The 18942-nt window shown below is 40.6% G+C and overlaps 1 protein-coding gene across 6 annotated transcripts in view; it reads right to left on the reverse strand.

Annotated features, from left to right (window-relative positions):
• Window positions 1–2422: 2422 nt before the first annotated feature.
• Window positions 2423–18942, reverse strand: part of PURG (purine rich element binding protein G) — a 29855-nt gene continuing 13335 nt past the window's right edge. For 3 of the 6 annotated variants that reach the window (XR_012476829.1, XR_012476831.1, XM_074228284.1), the window contains one exon: window positions 18238–18936. Coding sequence is in view for 3 of the 6 variants with exons in the window: in XM_074228284.1 (XP_074084385.1) it covers window positions 18907–18936 (30 nt within the window). In the remaining 3 variants the exon portion in view is untranslated. Of the gene's footprint in view, window positions 3445–8380; window positions 18937–18942 lie in introns of those variants that run through there. The other 3 variants (XR_012476830.1, XM_074228283.1, XM_074228282.1) reach the window with 3 other exon arrangements.

Consider the following 18942-nt stretch of genomic DNA (forward strand, 5'->3'; position numbering starts at 1 on the left):
GGAGGGGAGAGGGAGAAAGGTACCTGAACTGAGATGAGGAAGTGGAGATAATAACAGTAACGTTCAAGGAGCACTTCCTGCTTGCCAGGCACTTCACTGATGTATCCTCTGATTCTCAGAGGTGGAATGACTTGCCTGGCTCCTCTAGCCTGGCTGGGACCTCAGGTCTTCTTGGCTGCAGGGCAGGAGCTCTCCCTCCCATAGAACCTTTGAAGCGTGTGGAGTGCAGTGAAGTGACCAGGGTATCTCCAGAAGCAGCAGTATGGAGGGCACCTCACATACATCAAGCATGGAGTCCCATCTTGGGCAGGTGCCCTTCACTCCCTCAACCAGCCCTTCCAAGTACTTCATTCCCCATTCCATACCCTTCTAAAGTGAAGTTAACTTCTGGCTACTCTGAACTGGGTGTTAGATGGTGCCTGGACCCAAGAAGACTCAAGTTCCAATCTAGCCTCAGCTGTGGGACCTTAGACAAGGCACTTCATGGCTGCCTGCCTCAGTTTCTCCAGGACATGGCACATTTCCTTCTCTTTCCTTAGTTTGACTGCCCTTTAAAGTCAGTTCATTGGGCGGCTAGGTGGTGTAGTGGATAAAGCATGGGCCTTGGAGTCAGGAGTACCTGGGTTCAAATCTGACCTCAGACACTTAATAATTCCCTAGCTGTGTGGCCTTGGGCAAGCCACCTAATCCCATTTGCCTTGCACAAACCTAAAAAAAAAAAAAGTCAGTTCATTGCAAGTCCTAGTGGGTCAGACTCTCTCACCTGTTTTTCAGCAGGTTCACTCCCTAAAGAGAAGCTGGAGGTTGATGAATATCACAGTTACAGTCATGCTGTCATTAGGGTTTTGGGAGGTTGTTGTAGGCAAGAGTACTATGAGGATGGGGGGAAGGAGGGTAGTTTACTGGGAAACCCAAAAGGCATTAAGAGAAAATAAAAAATACTAACTGCATTAAAGACTAGGTGGCTTCTGCCTTTAGTCATTATTGCTGTGGCTGGCCTCCTCCCTGCCCTGGGGCCAAGGACTGGTGGAAGCTGGCCTCACCATCATGTCCCAACCACCCTTCTTGCCCACTTGCTGGGAACAGTCATTTAATCACTCTTGCCCATGGTTCTTGTGAAGAACATCTCCTTTCAATTACCCCTTGGCTGTCCTTGGGATTCCTGGGTCACCTCTCCCTCTGTAATGGGCTCCCCATTGGAATGGAAGCTCTTGGGGAACAGGGAAGATTTCCTTTTATTGGCATTTTTGGTGCTTAGCCCATAGTGAGCACCAAATAAATCCTTCATATTCTCAGTGATGTATGGATTAGAGATTTGATGAGGAGGCCACTGTAATACTTCTTGTGTCAGGAGATCAAAGGGAGGTTGTGGAAGGGGAAGAAGGGCTCAAAGCTGAGAAGCAGGTAAGAGGACAAAACCTGGCAACAGACTAACTTTGGGGAGGTGAAGGAGATAGAACAATGGGTAATGGCTGAGGGTCCTTGCCCAGGGCCGAGGAGGCAGATTTATAAAGGAGACTTGGAAGATAGAAAGAAGGAGCAGGGTAGACAGCAGCTTCCCAGAAGCCCAGGGCATCCCTGGCCATGGCTCCTTCCAGGTTATCCTCTTTAAGCTCAATCTGGCTGCCTGCGAAACCAATCTCCAGAGCAGCGTGTAGATGTTGGATTGGGAGCATTCTCTAAAGAGGCTCCTACCACTTACCTGGTGCTTCAGCTCTCTAAGACAGAAGGCATGAACGTCCCAGTGAGGTTCGAATTTCTAAAATTGTGTCATTACTGAATGAGAAGTCTGGCTGAGGAGGCTAGTGCTGCAGGAAAAGGAGCTGGGGAAGCCTTTAGACCTCCCACTTCCTTCAGAACAAGTCTTTTGAATCCCTTGGAGTGGAGCTGTAGCCCTCTGTGCTGGCCTCAGCAAAGCTCTAAGTCCACCATTTAAAGAGCTGCAGGGACACCCTACTTCTAGAGGAGAAGCTGAGACCTAAAGGAGCAACTTGGACCTATTCTTTTGTTGGTCCTGACTCAAGTGGATGGGAACAGGCCCCTGGGGAAGGTAGAACCAATTAGGGAACAGATTTATAAAGTGACTATTTATGGACTCATGAATGCTTTGCAGTATTCTTGGGGTGCATTCCTTTCATTTGATGTTCTGGTTGAGTATTATCATGGGAGCTGAAGGTCCTTTTTCTTCTGAGACCTACACAGAAGGAATTCTGTCACCCAAGGGAAACAGTGGGTTGGGGCCCAAGACATTGAGATATGTCTTGAGAACTGATATGGCTGAATACAGCAAGCTTGGGGGAAAAGGGAAGAGAGGAGCATTAAGACTTCGTTTCTGAGGTCAGAAATGTCATTAATTATACTTAGGCCTGGGATGCAGCCTTACAAATAATTTTCTTGAAAGATACTTTTATAAAAATATCATAAAAAATAAACAAGTCACACCGTTCAACTACACAGGTAAGCAAATTTATTAAGACAGGACAGATAGTGTGAAGAACAAGAATATGCAAATTTGGTCGACAGCAGGGGTAATGATCTGATTCCATTTCAATTAAATACAAATCTAGTATATTTATACATGGATATATGTGAATATATCCATGTATAAATATATATGTGTACACACTCCCCCCCCCCCCCCAAAAGCAGCTCATGGGTTCTCCAATACTCCTGGAACAGATCTGATTTTGCCTTAGGGTAACCACCCACAAGGCTCCTGCCAATCTCTGCTCACAATCTTGCTAGCGGAGTTGTCTTCTAATAGAAAAGCTGCAATTATATGGCAGCTCTTTGACCTTGTGTGTGTGTGTGTGTGTGTGTGCATGCATGCTCACGTGTACATAACATGATGGAAATAAAATGCACGTAGGAGGGGTAGAGATTGGACACTCTGGATTTTTCATTTTTAAAAAAGTCAGAAAAACAAACCCAATTCTCCTCTTGACTTTTTCTGTTTGGATTCACAAGGGCAGGGCTAAAACATCATCTATGGTTCTTTCAAATAAATGTAAGGAAAGAACCACACCCCCTTGGAAACATGCTTTCCATAGATTTCCCTGATCATTCTTTGCAAACGGGTACACTTTGGCCTTTGCAGGGGTACCACTTTAAATGCATGAGGACTGGTGAAATGATACAAGGCAGCATGCCAACTGTTTTGCAGTGCCCCCTTGTCCTGCTGTGGTGGTTCCAAGCCCGGAGTGTGTGAGCAGCTGTTCTGGACCCTGGTAGCCTCTTCTAGAATGATGCAAGAACTTCATGGGTTTTTCTTGGTAACTTTTCTTGCCATATTTTAGACTTAAGGTAACTTCCGATGTACCCTCATGTCAAGAGTTGACTACCACCAGCTGCTGCTGCTGCTGCTGCTGCTGCTGCTGCACTAACAGAAGACACCTCCAGAGCAGGTGTTTGCTGTTCCAAAGGCCTCAGTCTTCTCTTCTCAACCTAAAGGAGGAGTGTTCTTGCGGTGACTTTGCAAAGGGCTTGTCCCAGTGGGTGTTTAGAAGGAAGAAGGAACACAAGCCTCGACTATCCTCTAGCTGAAGTAAAGGTCCCAGTCTGATATTGGAGTTGAGCTGCTTTCTGACCACGCCCCCCATGTCTCCACACCCACACATGCTAGTGCACACACACACACACACACACACACACACACACACACACACAGTATTCGATTGTCAATGACATGCCAAAACCGATTCGAGTTTGACATTTTGTTTTACATCATACAAATGGACAATGAGAGGGTTTGAAATATCAAGCTCTGTCCCACAAATACACAGTTAGCATCCACAAAAGCACCATTGGTTAGGGAAGGAGTAAATAGCACCACAGAGTTTGAGGACCTAACTGTTCACAGGCATCACTGAAACACACGGACTTGGGAAAGGGGCACAGAACAAGGTCTAGAGAGACTCGTCACAAGACGAGGAAACATTGCGGACCAGAGAGACCCTGGAAGGGGTGGTATGTGACAACTGAGATCTGGAAATACGGTCACTCTAGAAAGAACCCAGAGTTGCGATACCCCTCCTTTTGAGGGGATGACTCAATGATTTATTCCTCTTTGAAATGAAGGGCTATCTATTTACAGATTCTCTTCCCAAAGTGTTTTCATGTCTTTCCCCCTTCCACATTTGTGGGGCTAGGTGTCTTATTTAAAAGCTGAAATATTTAATGGGAAAACAAAAATGGAAAAAACTGTTCCCTCTGTTCCAAGCTACTTCAACATGGCAGAGAACTATGACCAGTGACCACGGCCAACCCAATGTCAACAGGCCACATCAATCTGCCTTCTCTTGGGGAAAATGATAAATACAGGAGTGGGGTATGATCACTTTTTGTTCTATCTTTTCATAAAACTGCCAAAAATGAGAGCCAGGGCCCAGCCCCTCTTGTACCCTTCCAAAAAAGGCTATGGTCATTTTACTTGGCTTAAATGATCTAAAGGAGGGTATTTTAAAGAGAGTAAAATAAATTATAAGTACAGTGGATTCTGACAACTCTTACTTAATTTTACAGATAGAATTTGTCAAGAAATGATGTATGGGGGCAGCTAGGTGGCACAGTGGATAGAACACCTGCCCTGGAATCAGGAGGATATGAGTTCAAATTACCTAGTTGTGTGACCTTGGGCAAGTCACTTAACCCCACTGTCTTACAAAAACAAAAAAAAAAGATGTATGAAGTATTGACTTAAGTATTTCTGGCCAGTTTCAACATACTGTAAGATACAGCATGAGAAATGTGAAATTGGAACTGATAGAAGACAAGAGTTTTAGAGTTGGAAGGAAACCTAAAGGGTGCACTGACCAATCTTCTTACCATGCAGATGAGCAAACTGAGGCTCTGGGAAGTTAAGTGCTTTGCCTGAACTCATAGGTAGTAAGTGGCAGAGTCAGAATTCAAACTCAGGTCCTCTGACTGCAAATCCTGGACTTTTCACCAAACTATAATGTGCTACTTCTCCAAATACTGGATTATTCTGATTTCAAAGAAAAATGTCAAGGGGAATATACTTGCATACCAAGAGACTATTCCTTGGGTAGGTATGTATATATGAATTTTGCATTTATACCAAAATTCTGGAAAGGAACAAGGCTTTTAGGGAAAAAGTGCTAAGGTACAGGACAGCTGCATTCTTATGTCCTAATTAGAGTGAAAGAAAAAACATTGTGTGAAAATCAAAATGACTTCATATCTAAGTTAACAATGATTTCTTTATCATTTTTCTATCATTAACACAGTTTAGTTCTCATCATTATTTAAGTTCTACTTAGACCCAAACCTCACAACAATAAGCAAAAAACAAAAGTTCCTAAAGAAAATGAAATCATTCCAGATGGTTAATGAGTCTCTTAGTCAGCATCACAAACTATTCCATAGGTTTTATAATAAAAATTGATTACACAATGGCTCGATACTTTTGACTTAAGGAAGCTGCTTCTCCCCCCCCCCCCCCCAAACTGAAAGCATTCCCAGATTGCTGCTACCAAACCCAAGGGAACCAAAATCCAACAGATTTGCTTAATAGAGAATATGCAGACTCCTGTATCATTTGCTAAAGTCTGTGACTATGATACTCTTTTCACTTTTAACAGAGGACTGAAGAAGAGTGGAGAACAATGATCAACAAAGAGAAGAATTATGCTCTAGCACAATTCTTGGCCATTAAATAGGATTACTTTTTTTAATGAACACTCCCCAGAACAGAACCAAGTGAGAACAACCAAATTTTGTTCCTTTTGAAACATTCTTTTGGCAAGAAAATTCTTGGCTAAAAATTAACTGTTCCCTCTGGAAAGAAGAGGAGGTTTAATTGAATGGGGAAGCAAACAAATGCTTCCATCTTCCCCTTGAATGAAGCCAGCCTCATACAAATTCATCTCATGGGCACCTACCCAATTTCCTTAGCATGACCTTGATAGAAACTGCCACCCACTCCTTCCTGCAGTAGCTCCGCACTGCTACCTGGGAGTCTACAATTTAGAATACAAGCCGATTTGGATTTGGTGAGTTTTTGATGCTTTAGGTTTACATCAAAAGCATCAATGGAAATTACAATATCATTAGGCTTGGCTGCTTTGACGACCCCAGTATTTGGTCAGTGGTTCAAGACAGGATCATATCGTTTTTCAATTATTAAATATTTTTTTCTTAGCAAACATTTCTAAAAAGGGTTGGGGGATTGAAATTCCATTGACTTTTCCCCATTTTCCTCTCTGATAGTTGATGTGTTCCCCTCCACTCTCCTCTTTCCATTTGACACATGGATGCCCATTAGTTACTCACAGAGGTCTATAGTTATTCTGTATTATGTCTAGGAGTCTTGGTTGGTCATATGCTTCTATAAGGAATTTTAGAAAAACACAGAGTATGCTAAAGCTATCAAAGAATAAGGAATGCCTCAATTGAATCTAGAAAGGTCCTAGGACAAAGAGAAAGTGCCTTTTTTCCCCAAGGAAATAATTTTTTTTTTTTTTTACTCAGACAGTATTTAAGTCTAGATAAGAAGCAATCAGGGTTAGTAGTCCCCAGGGCAGATATTTAACCAACATATTCTGTAAGGTCTTATTTCTTTTGAACTTTTGGTCCACATTAAAAAGATGTAAAACAATGGGTAGTTTAAAACTTGATAGCATTGTAATTTTCCAAATAATTTTTGGAGAGATGAGGGAAAGGAAGGCTGGTTTCTAAATGAGAAGCTTGCCCCATAAACACACTCCCATGTATAAGTTATTTGTTGAACAATCTCTTACTCGCTACTAAGTACAAACAACTACTGTTATTGCCACCTGGTCCATCATTCCATTCATTTGAATAATCCACAGGAATATTTTTATTATTTGAAATGAATGTGTTGTCATAAATGAGAAAGCCCCGAGTAAAATGACATTAAATGTCTAATTGCAGGCACTACGAATGCTTTTTATTGCAAGGATTTGTGCATAATCTCAATGGCACCCTCAATTACTCAATACTGATCCCAGTTTTCAGCATCATCTACTATAGTATCACAGTAAAGTTGTAGCTGCTCCCCCCCCCCAAGAGACTGCATCAATCTCCCTATTTTAAAGATCTAGACTGGTCCTTTCCTACTCTGTAAAAAGCAAAGCTTATCATTCATAATTTCAGACTTCTCTAATGCCTACTGGGGTCCCTCTATTTCTTTGGTTGTTGACTGGATTTTCCTTGCCTAAGGGCTTAAAGGATTCAAAGTTTGGGTTAAACTGAGGCTGATTGATTACCAACCACTCAGTTTCTGTTTGGGTGTTCTCTTCCCAGCAAGTGCTTCAGACACTGGCAAGAGACTATTCACAAGATTTTCATATGTGAATGGATTTTAAATATTTCCCAAATCAAATGCTGAAAAACTGGGATGAGAGTGAAGGGAGGGGAAAGACATATACAAAGGGAAGGCCATCTGGGTGCTACTAGCAAAGGGCTGTGCAGTATTTCAGGGTCTGGAGAAGGAAAGAGACTCCAGGCTCCAGACTGGCAGCAGCACCCAGAAACAGACAGACACACACATGCACAAGGGCTGTCCCTGAATGGCTGTTTGGTCAGTGTGACTCAAGGGGAAGTGAGATGAGACAAGAGGGACAATTACAGGCATGATGATTACACATTCCTTAACCAAGGTGCTGCAGTGCTGACGCTACATTTCTTAGTTCGTTTACACATTTTTAAAAACATCACTAAATTACAGTTTCACAAATCTAGCATATGATAATTTCCAGATAATAATTACAACTTTCAAAAAGTAACAGTTTTCATTACATTTAAAGATCTTTACTATTATGATTATTATTCAATTCCTAATTTAACTCCTGCATTCGTTAGCCTAAAAAGCATCATTAAAAGCTATTTGGCAAGTTTCTTGAATATTTTGACATAGGGACCCTAGAAGAGTCTCATGAAAGACCTCTGTTTTCATAATGGCTTACAGTTAGCCAACTTTTAGCATTCTGATTATTCATTAAACCTGTTTGCTTCCCCCCTTCCTCTTTTTTATTCCCTTAGCGGAATAGATGCAATAAATAAGGTTATATATGCAGGGTCAGACACTCAACTCTAAAAGCTCATTCCTAAAAAGGGAAATCAAATCAATGTGGTTTTGAAAACACTGGTTATTAAAAGCACTTACATAGATACAGTCAGTGGAAAGTTACCACAAGAATATAGTAGGGCAGTGAACATCACAGGACATTAGGGAATCAAGCCTCCAGAATAGGAACAAAGGAAATGCTAAATGTCACTGTGTGGGAACTCTCCATATGAATGAATCTTAGAAATTGGGGAAGAAGCCAAAAATGAAAAGTCTCTTTCTCATAGAATTATTATGGGCACTCTCTTAAGTGTTCTGCAAAGAGAAAGTATATGGGCATGACTCTTTTTTTTTTTAAGGATTTTGCAAGGCAAATGGGGTTAAGTGGCTTGCCCAATAGGTAATTATTAAGTGGATTTGAACCCAGGTAGTCCTGACTCCAGGGCCAGTGCTTTATCCACTGTGCCACCTAGCTGCCCCTGGGCATGACTCTTAACTGTGGATTTCTGACAGGGAAGAGGGCAAGGTGGAGGTCTGTAGGCTCCAAAACACTGGCCTAATGATTATTATGTGGTGGGAAAGGATCCACAGGAACCCTTGCCTAGAACATAGCAAGGGGCTCTCTCCTTTCCATGAGCAGAATCAATATGTGGTGGCAAGCATACCAAGAATGACTGCCAGGTACTGAGTGCTTTGACTGCAAAGATGAACAAATATAGTTTTTGACCTCAGTCTGAGGACACAACAAAGGTATGACAGATGCAAAGAGGGCAGAGCTTATTTTTTTGGGGGGGTAGGGTGAAATTGGGGGAAGGACAAAGGGCAGGCTTCAGAGACAGGATAGAATTGAAGCCAGTCCTACAGGGATCAGAAGACTGCTTACATTAACAGATGGAGACATGGAGATAGTGTCCCTCATGGAGCATGCCTTGCACTGAGTCAGGAGATAATCAGAGACTAGCTTGGAATTTGGTCAGCTACCATCCAGGATGAATGATTGGGTTACGAGAGAAATCAAGCTGGGAAAAATTGGTCATAGTTATGGTGCCTTAAAGGCTAAACAGAGGAATTTGTATTGAATATTCTTGTCCATGGGGAGGGATGTGACTAGAAAGGTGCATTAGAAAGATTGGTTGGGTGGCTTTATGAACAAAGGACTGGAGAGAAGAGGGACCAGAACGGAAGGTTCTGACAGTCAAGGAGAGAAGTCATGAGAGATGATTCCATAAAAGGGAAAAAATGGGCCTGATGCTATCGAGAAGTCAATTTTTTTTGTTTTATGAAGTGTAATAGTTGGATACAATTAGAACAGTAAAAGTAGTGCCTCCCAGCCTGAAGAGTAATTATAACCATCACAAAGGAAATCAGGATATAATAGAATGGGCCTGGGCAATAATGCTAGGAACTTAGGGAAACCAAATTCAAACAGGAACAACAGTTAAGAAAAGAATCTCATACTACTGAATCCTAATGACATTTAGAAGATGGTACTGAGGATAAGAAAATCCCTAGCTGGTGGGCTGTAACCTGAGCCTGTGCAGAAGAAGATGGATTCATTTTATCATGTAAGAGTTATTTCTCACACCCTTGATAAGCTTCTTGAGCACCCCCAACTCACCTGTGGACTAAGGCACAGGAAGGCTGGTGGAGGGATACTCACATCTAAGAGAACCAAAGATTTCTCAACAGTCTTCTAAAGCAGAGAAAGGGCAGTCTTACTTGCATAGGGAAAGCATTCATGGTGCTTATTTGGGAGAGGCGTTTGCCATGTTTGGAGACAAGCTGTCTTCCACTTTGGATGATTAACCACAGTGGAGCCTGGCTCTTCCACTGTTATGCTCAAGAGAACCATTAGTTTCCTATCTTGGAAGGCTAAAATGAAGTGGGGAATCTTACTTGGCTAATAAAATATTACATAGCCACTGATCTCAAGGGGAAGAAAGGATGAGTGATATTTATATTCTGATGAAGACTATAATATTCAGAATTAAATTCACTTTTATAGATTTTGCTAGGGATTCTGATAGTCATAAAGGGAATATTGGGAAATTGATTAAAGCAGGGAGAAAGAACATCTTAGCTTTCAAAGGTGTTTGAGAAAATTTTATTAATGATTATTTTGCTAAAGTTCTGATACTCATCAAGTTGAGAATTGGGGTTATGTCTTATAATTAAAATATTAACAAATATTTATTTTCTCTTCCTCTTACCCATGATTGTATTTTTTTAAAAGTTTTTAAAAAATGAATGTATATATTCACTGAGTGGAGAAACTAGCTAAAGGGCTGCTCATTCCTGGTTAGATGTGAGAAAATCCTTGATGAATTTATGTTCAGTGCTCTCTCTCACCTATGTATTCATGGTAATACCAACTGTTTATGGCAGAGTAGAGGATTTCTTTAGTCCCTTTAAACCCCATCTTCTCTGTAAGAACTTAAAAAAAGAAGTCATCAATGTCTTAGTTCTTTGTAAAGGCACACTTACTGATGACTCTTGTGAAAGACCCACTATATGTTGCCATTTGCCATGTATGTTGATTTTTTGTGTAACTCCTCTCTCTCTAGGTGGCTGGATCGCAAGATCTGCTTTCCAGGGCTGCTGTGAAGTGTCCTTTAGTCATCAACCCAAGGAAGGGGAGCCCTGTGAGGATCACAAGTAGGCTCCTTCACCCTTCATATGTGTTGGACCCCTTTGGTTTAGCCTATGGACTATTTCTCAGAATCATGTTTTTAAATTTATAAATTACAATCAAGAAGTAAGTGTAAATGAAAATTTAAGTTTTTCCCACCCAACTTCACAAAACCTCTTGAAATCTATCCACAGAGCCTAAGTCAAATTCAAGCCTAGGCCACTGACAGGAAAGATAAATAAAGGGTCACCATTAAAACATCCCAAGTAGTAAGAGAGTACTAAGTTAATCGACCAACAGCATACTGTTTCCCAAGTCCTTTGGAGCACAGTGAATGCAAGAAATGGCCACTATTAGGATGGGAAAATTTTCAAAAACCTTTCTGCAACTGATATGGGGCATCTTTTCATGAACGATTTTCTGGAATTTAATTGACTAATTTGTATTTCTGAGTCCATGCAATCCAGCACTTAGCCTGGTGCTTAATAAATGTATTACACATGTATATAGATACATATACACACATACCACCAGCTACCCATATTTTGGCTATCAAACTCATGTGATCACACATTATTTTAGATGCACAAACTATGTTGTTTAATTATTATAAGACAGGTACTAACAAACTGGAGATCAGCAGTATCTCTTTAGCTGGTGGCCTGGTTGGCCAATGAACTTTAAAAAAACAGTGATGGCAACATAACTAATATGGAAATAAGTTTTGTAAGATATGCACACGTATAATCTATATCAAACTGTTTGCCTTTTCAATTAATGAAGACGGGTGTGAGGGAGAAACTGAAGCTCTGAATTTTAAAAAATGAATGTTAAAAAGTTTTTTTTAATGTAATTGGAAGAAAAAATAAAATATTTAGAAAACCCACAGGAATAGAAAGTGATGCACCTCTGAAACTGGAATTGTCCTAAGCTGTTTGTCTACAAACAACAGGAATGCCAGTGATGTCAAACTCTATTGCTTTTGTGACTAGAGTTCTACCCCAGTCTGTTCTCTTTAGGGCTCTGCCTCCTTCCTGGCTACAGACAGAGCTGGCTCCAATGGATGAAGTTCCAGTGGCTCTTGGCCATTCTGGAGATTATGCCCCTACTTAGGGAAGGAAAGATCACAGATACTCTCCTAATTGTACTATTCAGGTTTCTTCTACTTTCTGTTAAAGAGATGTAAATGTGGAAGGAGGCACAATGAGACTGTAGAGAAACCCATGCAGCTGACTGTCAATGTCTATGCAGTGTGTAATGGATGGGTGTCAGCATTAGTGGAAGTGAACAAGTTGAAATGGTATGCACACAATGTATGGGGAAGTAAATGAAAATTAAGGATAACACAAAATTGTCAAAGGCAGACTTTAAAAAGCCCTGACTGTAGACTAGCCTATTCCACTTCTCTTGTCCACTTCTTCCATAACAGATTTGTGAATCTATCCATGTGGGTTCTCTTTCCAATCATCCAGGACAACTCTTGTCTACAACCATGAATCTGCCACAGAAGTCCAGGTAATATGCTGGGGTCATTCCTTGAGTTTTTATGATGTTGCCTGGAGACCAAGATGGTGTGTGGATGTCTGTTATGGGTAGTAACACATCCATCTCTTTTCCTGGTGATTCATCATTCCAATGACGCACTTTTTGTTTTTGCATGATGCCTAGTTTGTAATATGATGCTATTTGGAGACATACCCCATGTGCATCTTCAGGCCCCTTTGGATGATTGTCAACTTCAATATTTTTGGAAAGGGAAGGATTTCATGACTTATCTGTCACTGAAAAAACATTGGTATTCAAAAGATGGGCTTTTGTTTCAGGGAAATCTTGGGGGTCTTTAAAAAAATATATAGCAATGCATCAAAGACAATTCTACCTGTTCTTCTCTTCTCTTAGATCCTGGGTCTTCTCGTTCATTTTCAGCATTTGCCCCAGACACAAGCTCTATGGGATGTCCATTTTAGAGCATTTCATATTTGGGAAGCACTTTTCAATCACTTGGTTTTTCCTATGTGCCTATTTTGCTCAAACTCTATTGAGTGACTACAAGTCTCACATGGAAGGCTCTGTTGGGTTTCTGGTCTTGATACAGTTAGCACATTATTCCTAAGCTAGTTCTGAGATAAGAACTCATGCAAGTGTCTCTTTCATCTTCACTGAGTTGAATGTCCTTGATGACAATGTTGAACACCATTAGGGAGCATGCAACACCCCTCCCCCATTTTATCCCCCATCTGATTCTAATAGGCTTGAAGACACAATGTAAATACTTCTTTAGTAAATTTCCTTGGCATTTTCTTTATGTTGGAAAAAGGCAACTATAATTGATGCTGGTATGTAGTGTGGCTAGAAAAACCTTGTAGATAGGGTTTGCCAGGGTCTTTGGTGGCCGTTATTCTTTTTTTCTCTCTCTATATATTTCTATGTATATAGGCTGCTCATTGGGTGGGAACTCCTGAGGTCAGGAGTTGTTTGGTGGCTGTCTCTGTCTTATCACTCAGCACAATGCTTGTCATATCCTACTTAGGTTCTTAATTATGCTTTGAGATTGATTATGCATCCTTGGAAGCCTAACTAACAATGTTAAGAATGGTGTGAGTTCCAAGGACTGTGCACTGACCCTTGCACCACCTATCCACAGATAGCAAAAACCTTTCAGATACAGATGAATCTTGGTGGTTGCCTTGGTGTCCCGCCTTGAGTGAGGTCAATTCCAGTCTTTCTCCTACCAGTGAGCAAACAACCAGTCATTCAAACCTCCTCAGGCCTCTGTTTCCTTATTTGCAAGGGTCAGACTCAAGGATATCATGATGTCATGGGTTGAGAGCCGGAAAAGACTTTAAGGTACCATCTTGTACTTCATAAGAAACAAGACCTAATCTATTTATTTTTAAATGACATTTTAATTATTAATACATTATTCCATGTTAATATATACATTATTAACTTATTTTTAAATGACATTTTTATTATCTTTTGTTTTCATATAACACTCATTTGTCCTAACTTTAATGATTTAAGAATGGGAAAAAGTTATAATGTATGTGAGTCTAAATTTCCCCAGAACAAGGACAGTCATTCCTGTACCTGTGTTCCCCAGTTTTTAGCACAGTGTTAATGTGAAAGTATGTGCTTTATAAAATGTCTGTGCAGCCTTGAAGTGAATTTGGCCTGAAGAACTTGGAGACCAGCTCCAAGATGCTCCTAGATGAGACTTGGGGAGGGGTAAAGTAGCAAACCAGGATTGGTAAGGGCAAAAACAAGTGGGGACAACAGGGAAGGAAGGACAAGGGATGAGATTTGGAGGCTATAGAGCCTGAAGCAGAGTGGGAGAAACTAGTGGTCTGGCCCAAGACATTCAGTTATAGTAAAAGTCAAGGAGGTCAAGGGATGTAGCCCAGGATCTGTCCAGGGAAGGAAAGGATAAGATGAAGATTCTGGAGTCAAAAATGGGTCATGCATGGACTGACTTTCCAAAGTGGGGGCACTCATGGTGTAGAAGCTATGGGTGGGCAGAAAGGCAGATGTGGAAGAATGAGCCAATATAGCCTCTTGTTGAGGTTCAACAAGAGGCTATATTGGCTGTTACTTGGCAGACCTGGCTCCTCTTAGATTGGGATCCTAGGCAGACAGCAGGGAAACAACTTTCTCTTGAGTCTGAGAAGTTCTAGGCTGCTCAGACAACTTCCTAATGGATGGAGAGAAGAGAAGCTAGAGATAAGAATCTCCAATCACATTCCAGGGCCAAACCAAAGAGGAAAGAGGAGTGCTAACTGGCATCTGCCTAGTCCACTTAAAACCCTGTTAATGTGTGTGTGGGAAGGCAAAGGATTTCATTGTTTACCTTTCTCAATGATCCTGAGGCTTGCTTTTGGCTTTGCTTACCAATAAGGTTTTGGAGTCAGGATTTGAAATCAGGTCCTCTGATTCCAAAGTCACTTGCTATACCACAGAAATAAAATAGGTGAGAAAGCTCTGAAAAACAATGAAAATGTATGTAAAGTATTATTTTCAATTTCCTGTTCAGATTTGAGTCATTTAATTTACAAACTGTGGATTGGACTGGTGGCTTCCTTGGCATAGGGAACTCAGTGAAGACTCTGCACTGAGTTGCAGAGGATCTGAAAACTACTTTCCTAACCATTTTGATAATTATTTCAATATCATTGATTTCCCTTGTTAGTCTATGGATTTTCTGCATTTAAAAATATCCCTTTGGGAGTGGGGATTCATAGGTTTCATGGAGTGTGTATTAGTAGTGTCCAGCAGATGGATCTTGCTCAAACTCCTGAATGACCCTTGACTCATGGCATACTCTGAATGGCTAGGTAGCTTGGGGCCAGGAACATGGTGCACTAATAAGCTGGTCAAGGTGGGTGGGAGGGGGCCTGGTTTCCAGTACTGCCTATCCACCTACCTTTGGTCAAATCATCCTTCTGGGCCTCAGTTTCTCTCCATGTAAAGTGAAGGGGTTTGACTAGATAACTTCTAAGGTCCCTTTCAGTCAAGATCTTTGAACTTAAAGAGAGTTTTCTTTGCAACCAAAGGAAAATGAATTTGAAAAGTACATCAATCAAGAAAGAGCATCAAAAGGAAAAAAGACCAAAATATCTATCTCTTCAAAAAAGCTAAAAAAAGATTTGTAGTGTCTTTGAAAAACCAGAAAGAATTTTCAACAATTTGTAGATTTTGGAGCAGACTTGTGGTTTCATACAGAAGAATTCCCTCTACCCTTGCAGGGAAGTGACTTGTCCATGGTCACACCTTCTTTGAGGTCAGTATCTATAGGATACACCTCATTGCTGCCTCTCATTTCAGTGACTGTTTTAAAGAAATTTGATAATAATTTTCTTAAAGAATTCATGGAGTATGTACTCAGTGCTTTTTCAATGTCCAAAGAGGAATATTACTTTGAAATACTGGATAAAACAGAAGGAGAAAGATGGTGAATGTCATCAAATGAAGTCCCATAAGGGACTGGGTGAAGGCAGCTTATCCCAAGGTCAAGGCCAGAGGGATTGAATTTAATAATGATGGCTCCATTTTGCTGCTTCTGTGGAAAACTTGGGTGTCAAAGTCAAGTGAGGAGAATGTGGTCAGGTCCCTAGTGACCACAATGTTGCCAGGGCTTTCCAAACATGAAACATTATAGGGAAAGTCCCGAAGATTCTGCTTGGATTGGGGAGCATGCTGTTTGATGATACTAGAAAATGAATTTTTTTTTCAAAGCAATGGGGTTAAGTGGCTTGCCCAAGGCCACACAGCCAGGTAATTATTAAGTGTCTGAGGCTGGATTTGAACTCAGGTACTCCTGACTCCAAGGCCAGTGCTCTATCTACTGTGCCACCTAGCTGCCCCAAATGAATTTTTTTTTGGTGAATTGATAAAAACTTCTATGCAAAGCTTGAGCAGTCTACTTTCCACAGAGGCATCTGATTCAAGAAAGAATTGTGGAAGAATGTAGAAAGGACTATTAAATTATTAACAGAACTCTTAAATCCTTGAGAATCTACCAACTTCTTCTAGATCACAAATAGTCTTGAGTCAAATAGCCATCCCATCTCTAACCTAGGCCCAATCATACTGTGTGCATGGTATCTAGGTGGAAGAGAATATCTTTCCTTATGAGATCCCATGTCCACTTAAGTATTTCAGAATGATTCAGAGAAGGGAAGTGCCCAGAGAGAAAGGCCCACGGAATTCTTCATCCTAATGACATCTAAGTCAGAATCCTATCTCCTTGCACTGTAGACAAATTTTATTTATGAAGTGGAGTTGCTTTGTAGTCATAAATCACATTTAGGTGGAGGAATATATCCACAGTACATGAATGGAATGTAAACTGAGAGAGAAACTATCAAGGATGGGGTTGAATTCAGAACAACTGAGTGGGAGTCAAAGGTCATTGAAAGAGAAGACACTCCCAGACTTACTCTAAGATCTGGGGACTCCAGGAGAATGGACTACTGGAACTCATTGGGAGCACCTGGTGTCTAGGAGACAAGTCTCAGCACCTATATGATAGTCACTAGGCTAAGTACTAGGGGGCTGGATAGTTACCAGGGAAACAGTTCCAACTTAAACTTGTGGGCTAAATAACATTTCTGACTGGCAGAAGAGAGAATCCATTAAGAATTATGCCTCATGGGATGCCCATCAATTGGGGAATAGCTGATCAATTGTGGTATATGTATGTGTTCCATACATATATACATATTTGTTTTATAAGAAATTATGAGGGATGGGACTTCAGAAAAGCCTGGGAAGACTTGCATGAACTGATGCTGAGTGAGATGAGCAGAACTAGAAGAACATAATATATACTAACAACAACATGGGTGATAATCAACCATGATAGACTTGCTCATTCCATCAGTACAATAATCAGGACAATTTTAGGGGATTTGTGATGGAGAATACCACCTGTATAAAAAGAAGGAACTGTGGAGTTTAAATGAAGACCAAAGCTTATTATCTTCAATTTTTAAAAGCTGTATTATTATTAAGTAATTATACTATCTCTAATGTTTTCTTTCCTCCTTTTGGATTTGATTCTTCTCTTACAAGTTCAACTTTGATCTAAACTTATCATGGATGCAAAAGTGAAGCTTATATCGGATTGCCTTCTCTTGTGGGGAGAAGGGAAGAAAGGAAAGGAGGGGTAAAATTGTAAAACTCAAATACTTGTCAAAAAAAAAGGTTGGTAGAAACTATCATTGTATGTAATTGGAAAACAAAAAAAAATTATATAATTAAAAAACAGGATAAAAAGATTATGCCTCACACTTGTGATGGAAAATCCCATCCACATCTGGAGAAAGAACTATGGAGTCTGAATGCAACTGAAGCAGACTATATTTTATTTTAAAAATTTACTTTATGCTTTATGGTTTTTTTGTCCTCTCATGAGTTTTGTTCCCTTTTGTTCTGATTCTTCTTTCACAACATGACTAGGTATAATCTATATCAAGATTACTTACTATCAAGGAGAGAAGGGAGGGAGAAAAATATGGAACTCAAAATCTTATGGAAAAAATGAATGTTGAAAACTATCTTTGCACATAGTTAGAAAAATAAATTAATTTAAAAAAATTTTAAAAAAGAATTGTGCTGCAGCTGTTAGTCTACAACAATGGTAGGCAGCCTTCAGGCTGGGTAAAGGCAGCTTGTCCCAAGGTCAAGACCAGAGGGACTTCCTGTCCAAAGTGGAAATAAAAAAAAGGGGGGGCATTATGGATGAAACACCACTGAGCGATATCCTTGGGTTAGTCATGTTTCTATAGGTATGTACTGATGTGTACACAATGTATATGATCGAAGAAATGAAAAAAGATTTCTTAAGAACTATGAATGAACCACTAGGAATTACTGCCCTGAGCAGATCTCTTTATTCTACACATTTGAGCAGAGACCCCCAGTATGTCTAAAGGAATGTTAAAAACAAAGAGGCTCAACCCTAAGTGTTTGGGTTTCAAAAAGAAAACCTCCCTCACTCTTCAGATGACAAAGCTATAGGCCAAAGGCTTCTCTGTTTGAGGAGTTCCCGACTTGGTCTTCTGCCTTCTTGGGGAGGTTTAGCAGGGTCCTGGATTTAAGAACTGGCCCAAGATGGGTAAAAGGTACCAATTCATAACAGGAATTCTGGATAAAAGCAAAGGAGGTTAATAAGAGAAAGAACAAAGGGAATAGGCCTTGAGTACAATTAAGGCAATTGCAAGATTGGTCCATAGCCCACTTAAGGTCTGCTGAAGACACCCAATCACTAGAGCAACAGACCTGCAAAGTACCAAACATTGAAGACAGACTTGGGGAACCAAATCACTTCCCGCTTTTTTGGGAGAAATCAAATTATAGTAGCATTGAAGGAAAAGTGGCAAACCAAGCCTCTACTGAGCAGAAAAGGCCCTGGTTCGATCCTGCTTCATTTTATAGTCTAGTTCCCCAATCCAACAAGGTCCACCCATGTGGGTCTTTGCAAACAAAAAGTCCCCAGGGTTTTCATCTGAATTGCCACACCTCTATTAAACATTTCCACTTTGTTATTACCACTGGAAAAAAAAAGAGAAAACTGAAAATCACCCATCTCAAGCTCAAAGGGACTTGAAAGCCTATGGATTCATGACCCTAACTGTACTGCTAAAGAAACTGAGCCTTGGAAGGGCTAAATAACTTACCCAAGGTCACACAGGTACTGCCAGGAATGGAACCCAGGTCCTCTTATGCCAACTCAAAGGCTAGCTCCACTAGGCCATGCTTCCTGCCA

The sequence above is a fragment of the Macrotis lagotis genome, chromosome 3 (genome assembly GCF_037893015.1).
Source record: "Macrotis lagotis isolate mMagLag1 chromosome 3, bilby.v1.9.chrom.fasta, whole genome shotgun sequence".
NCBI lineage: Eukaryota > Metazoa > Chordata > Mammalia > Peramelemorphia > Peramelidae > Macrotis > Macrotis lagotis.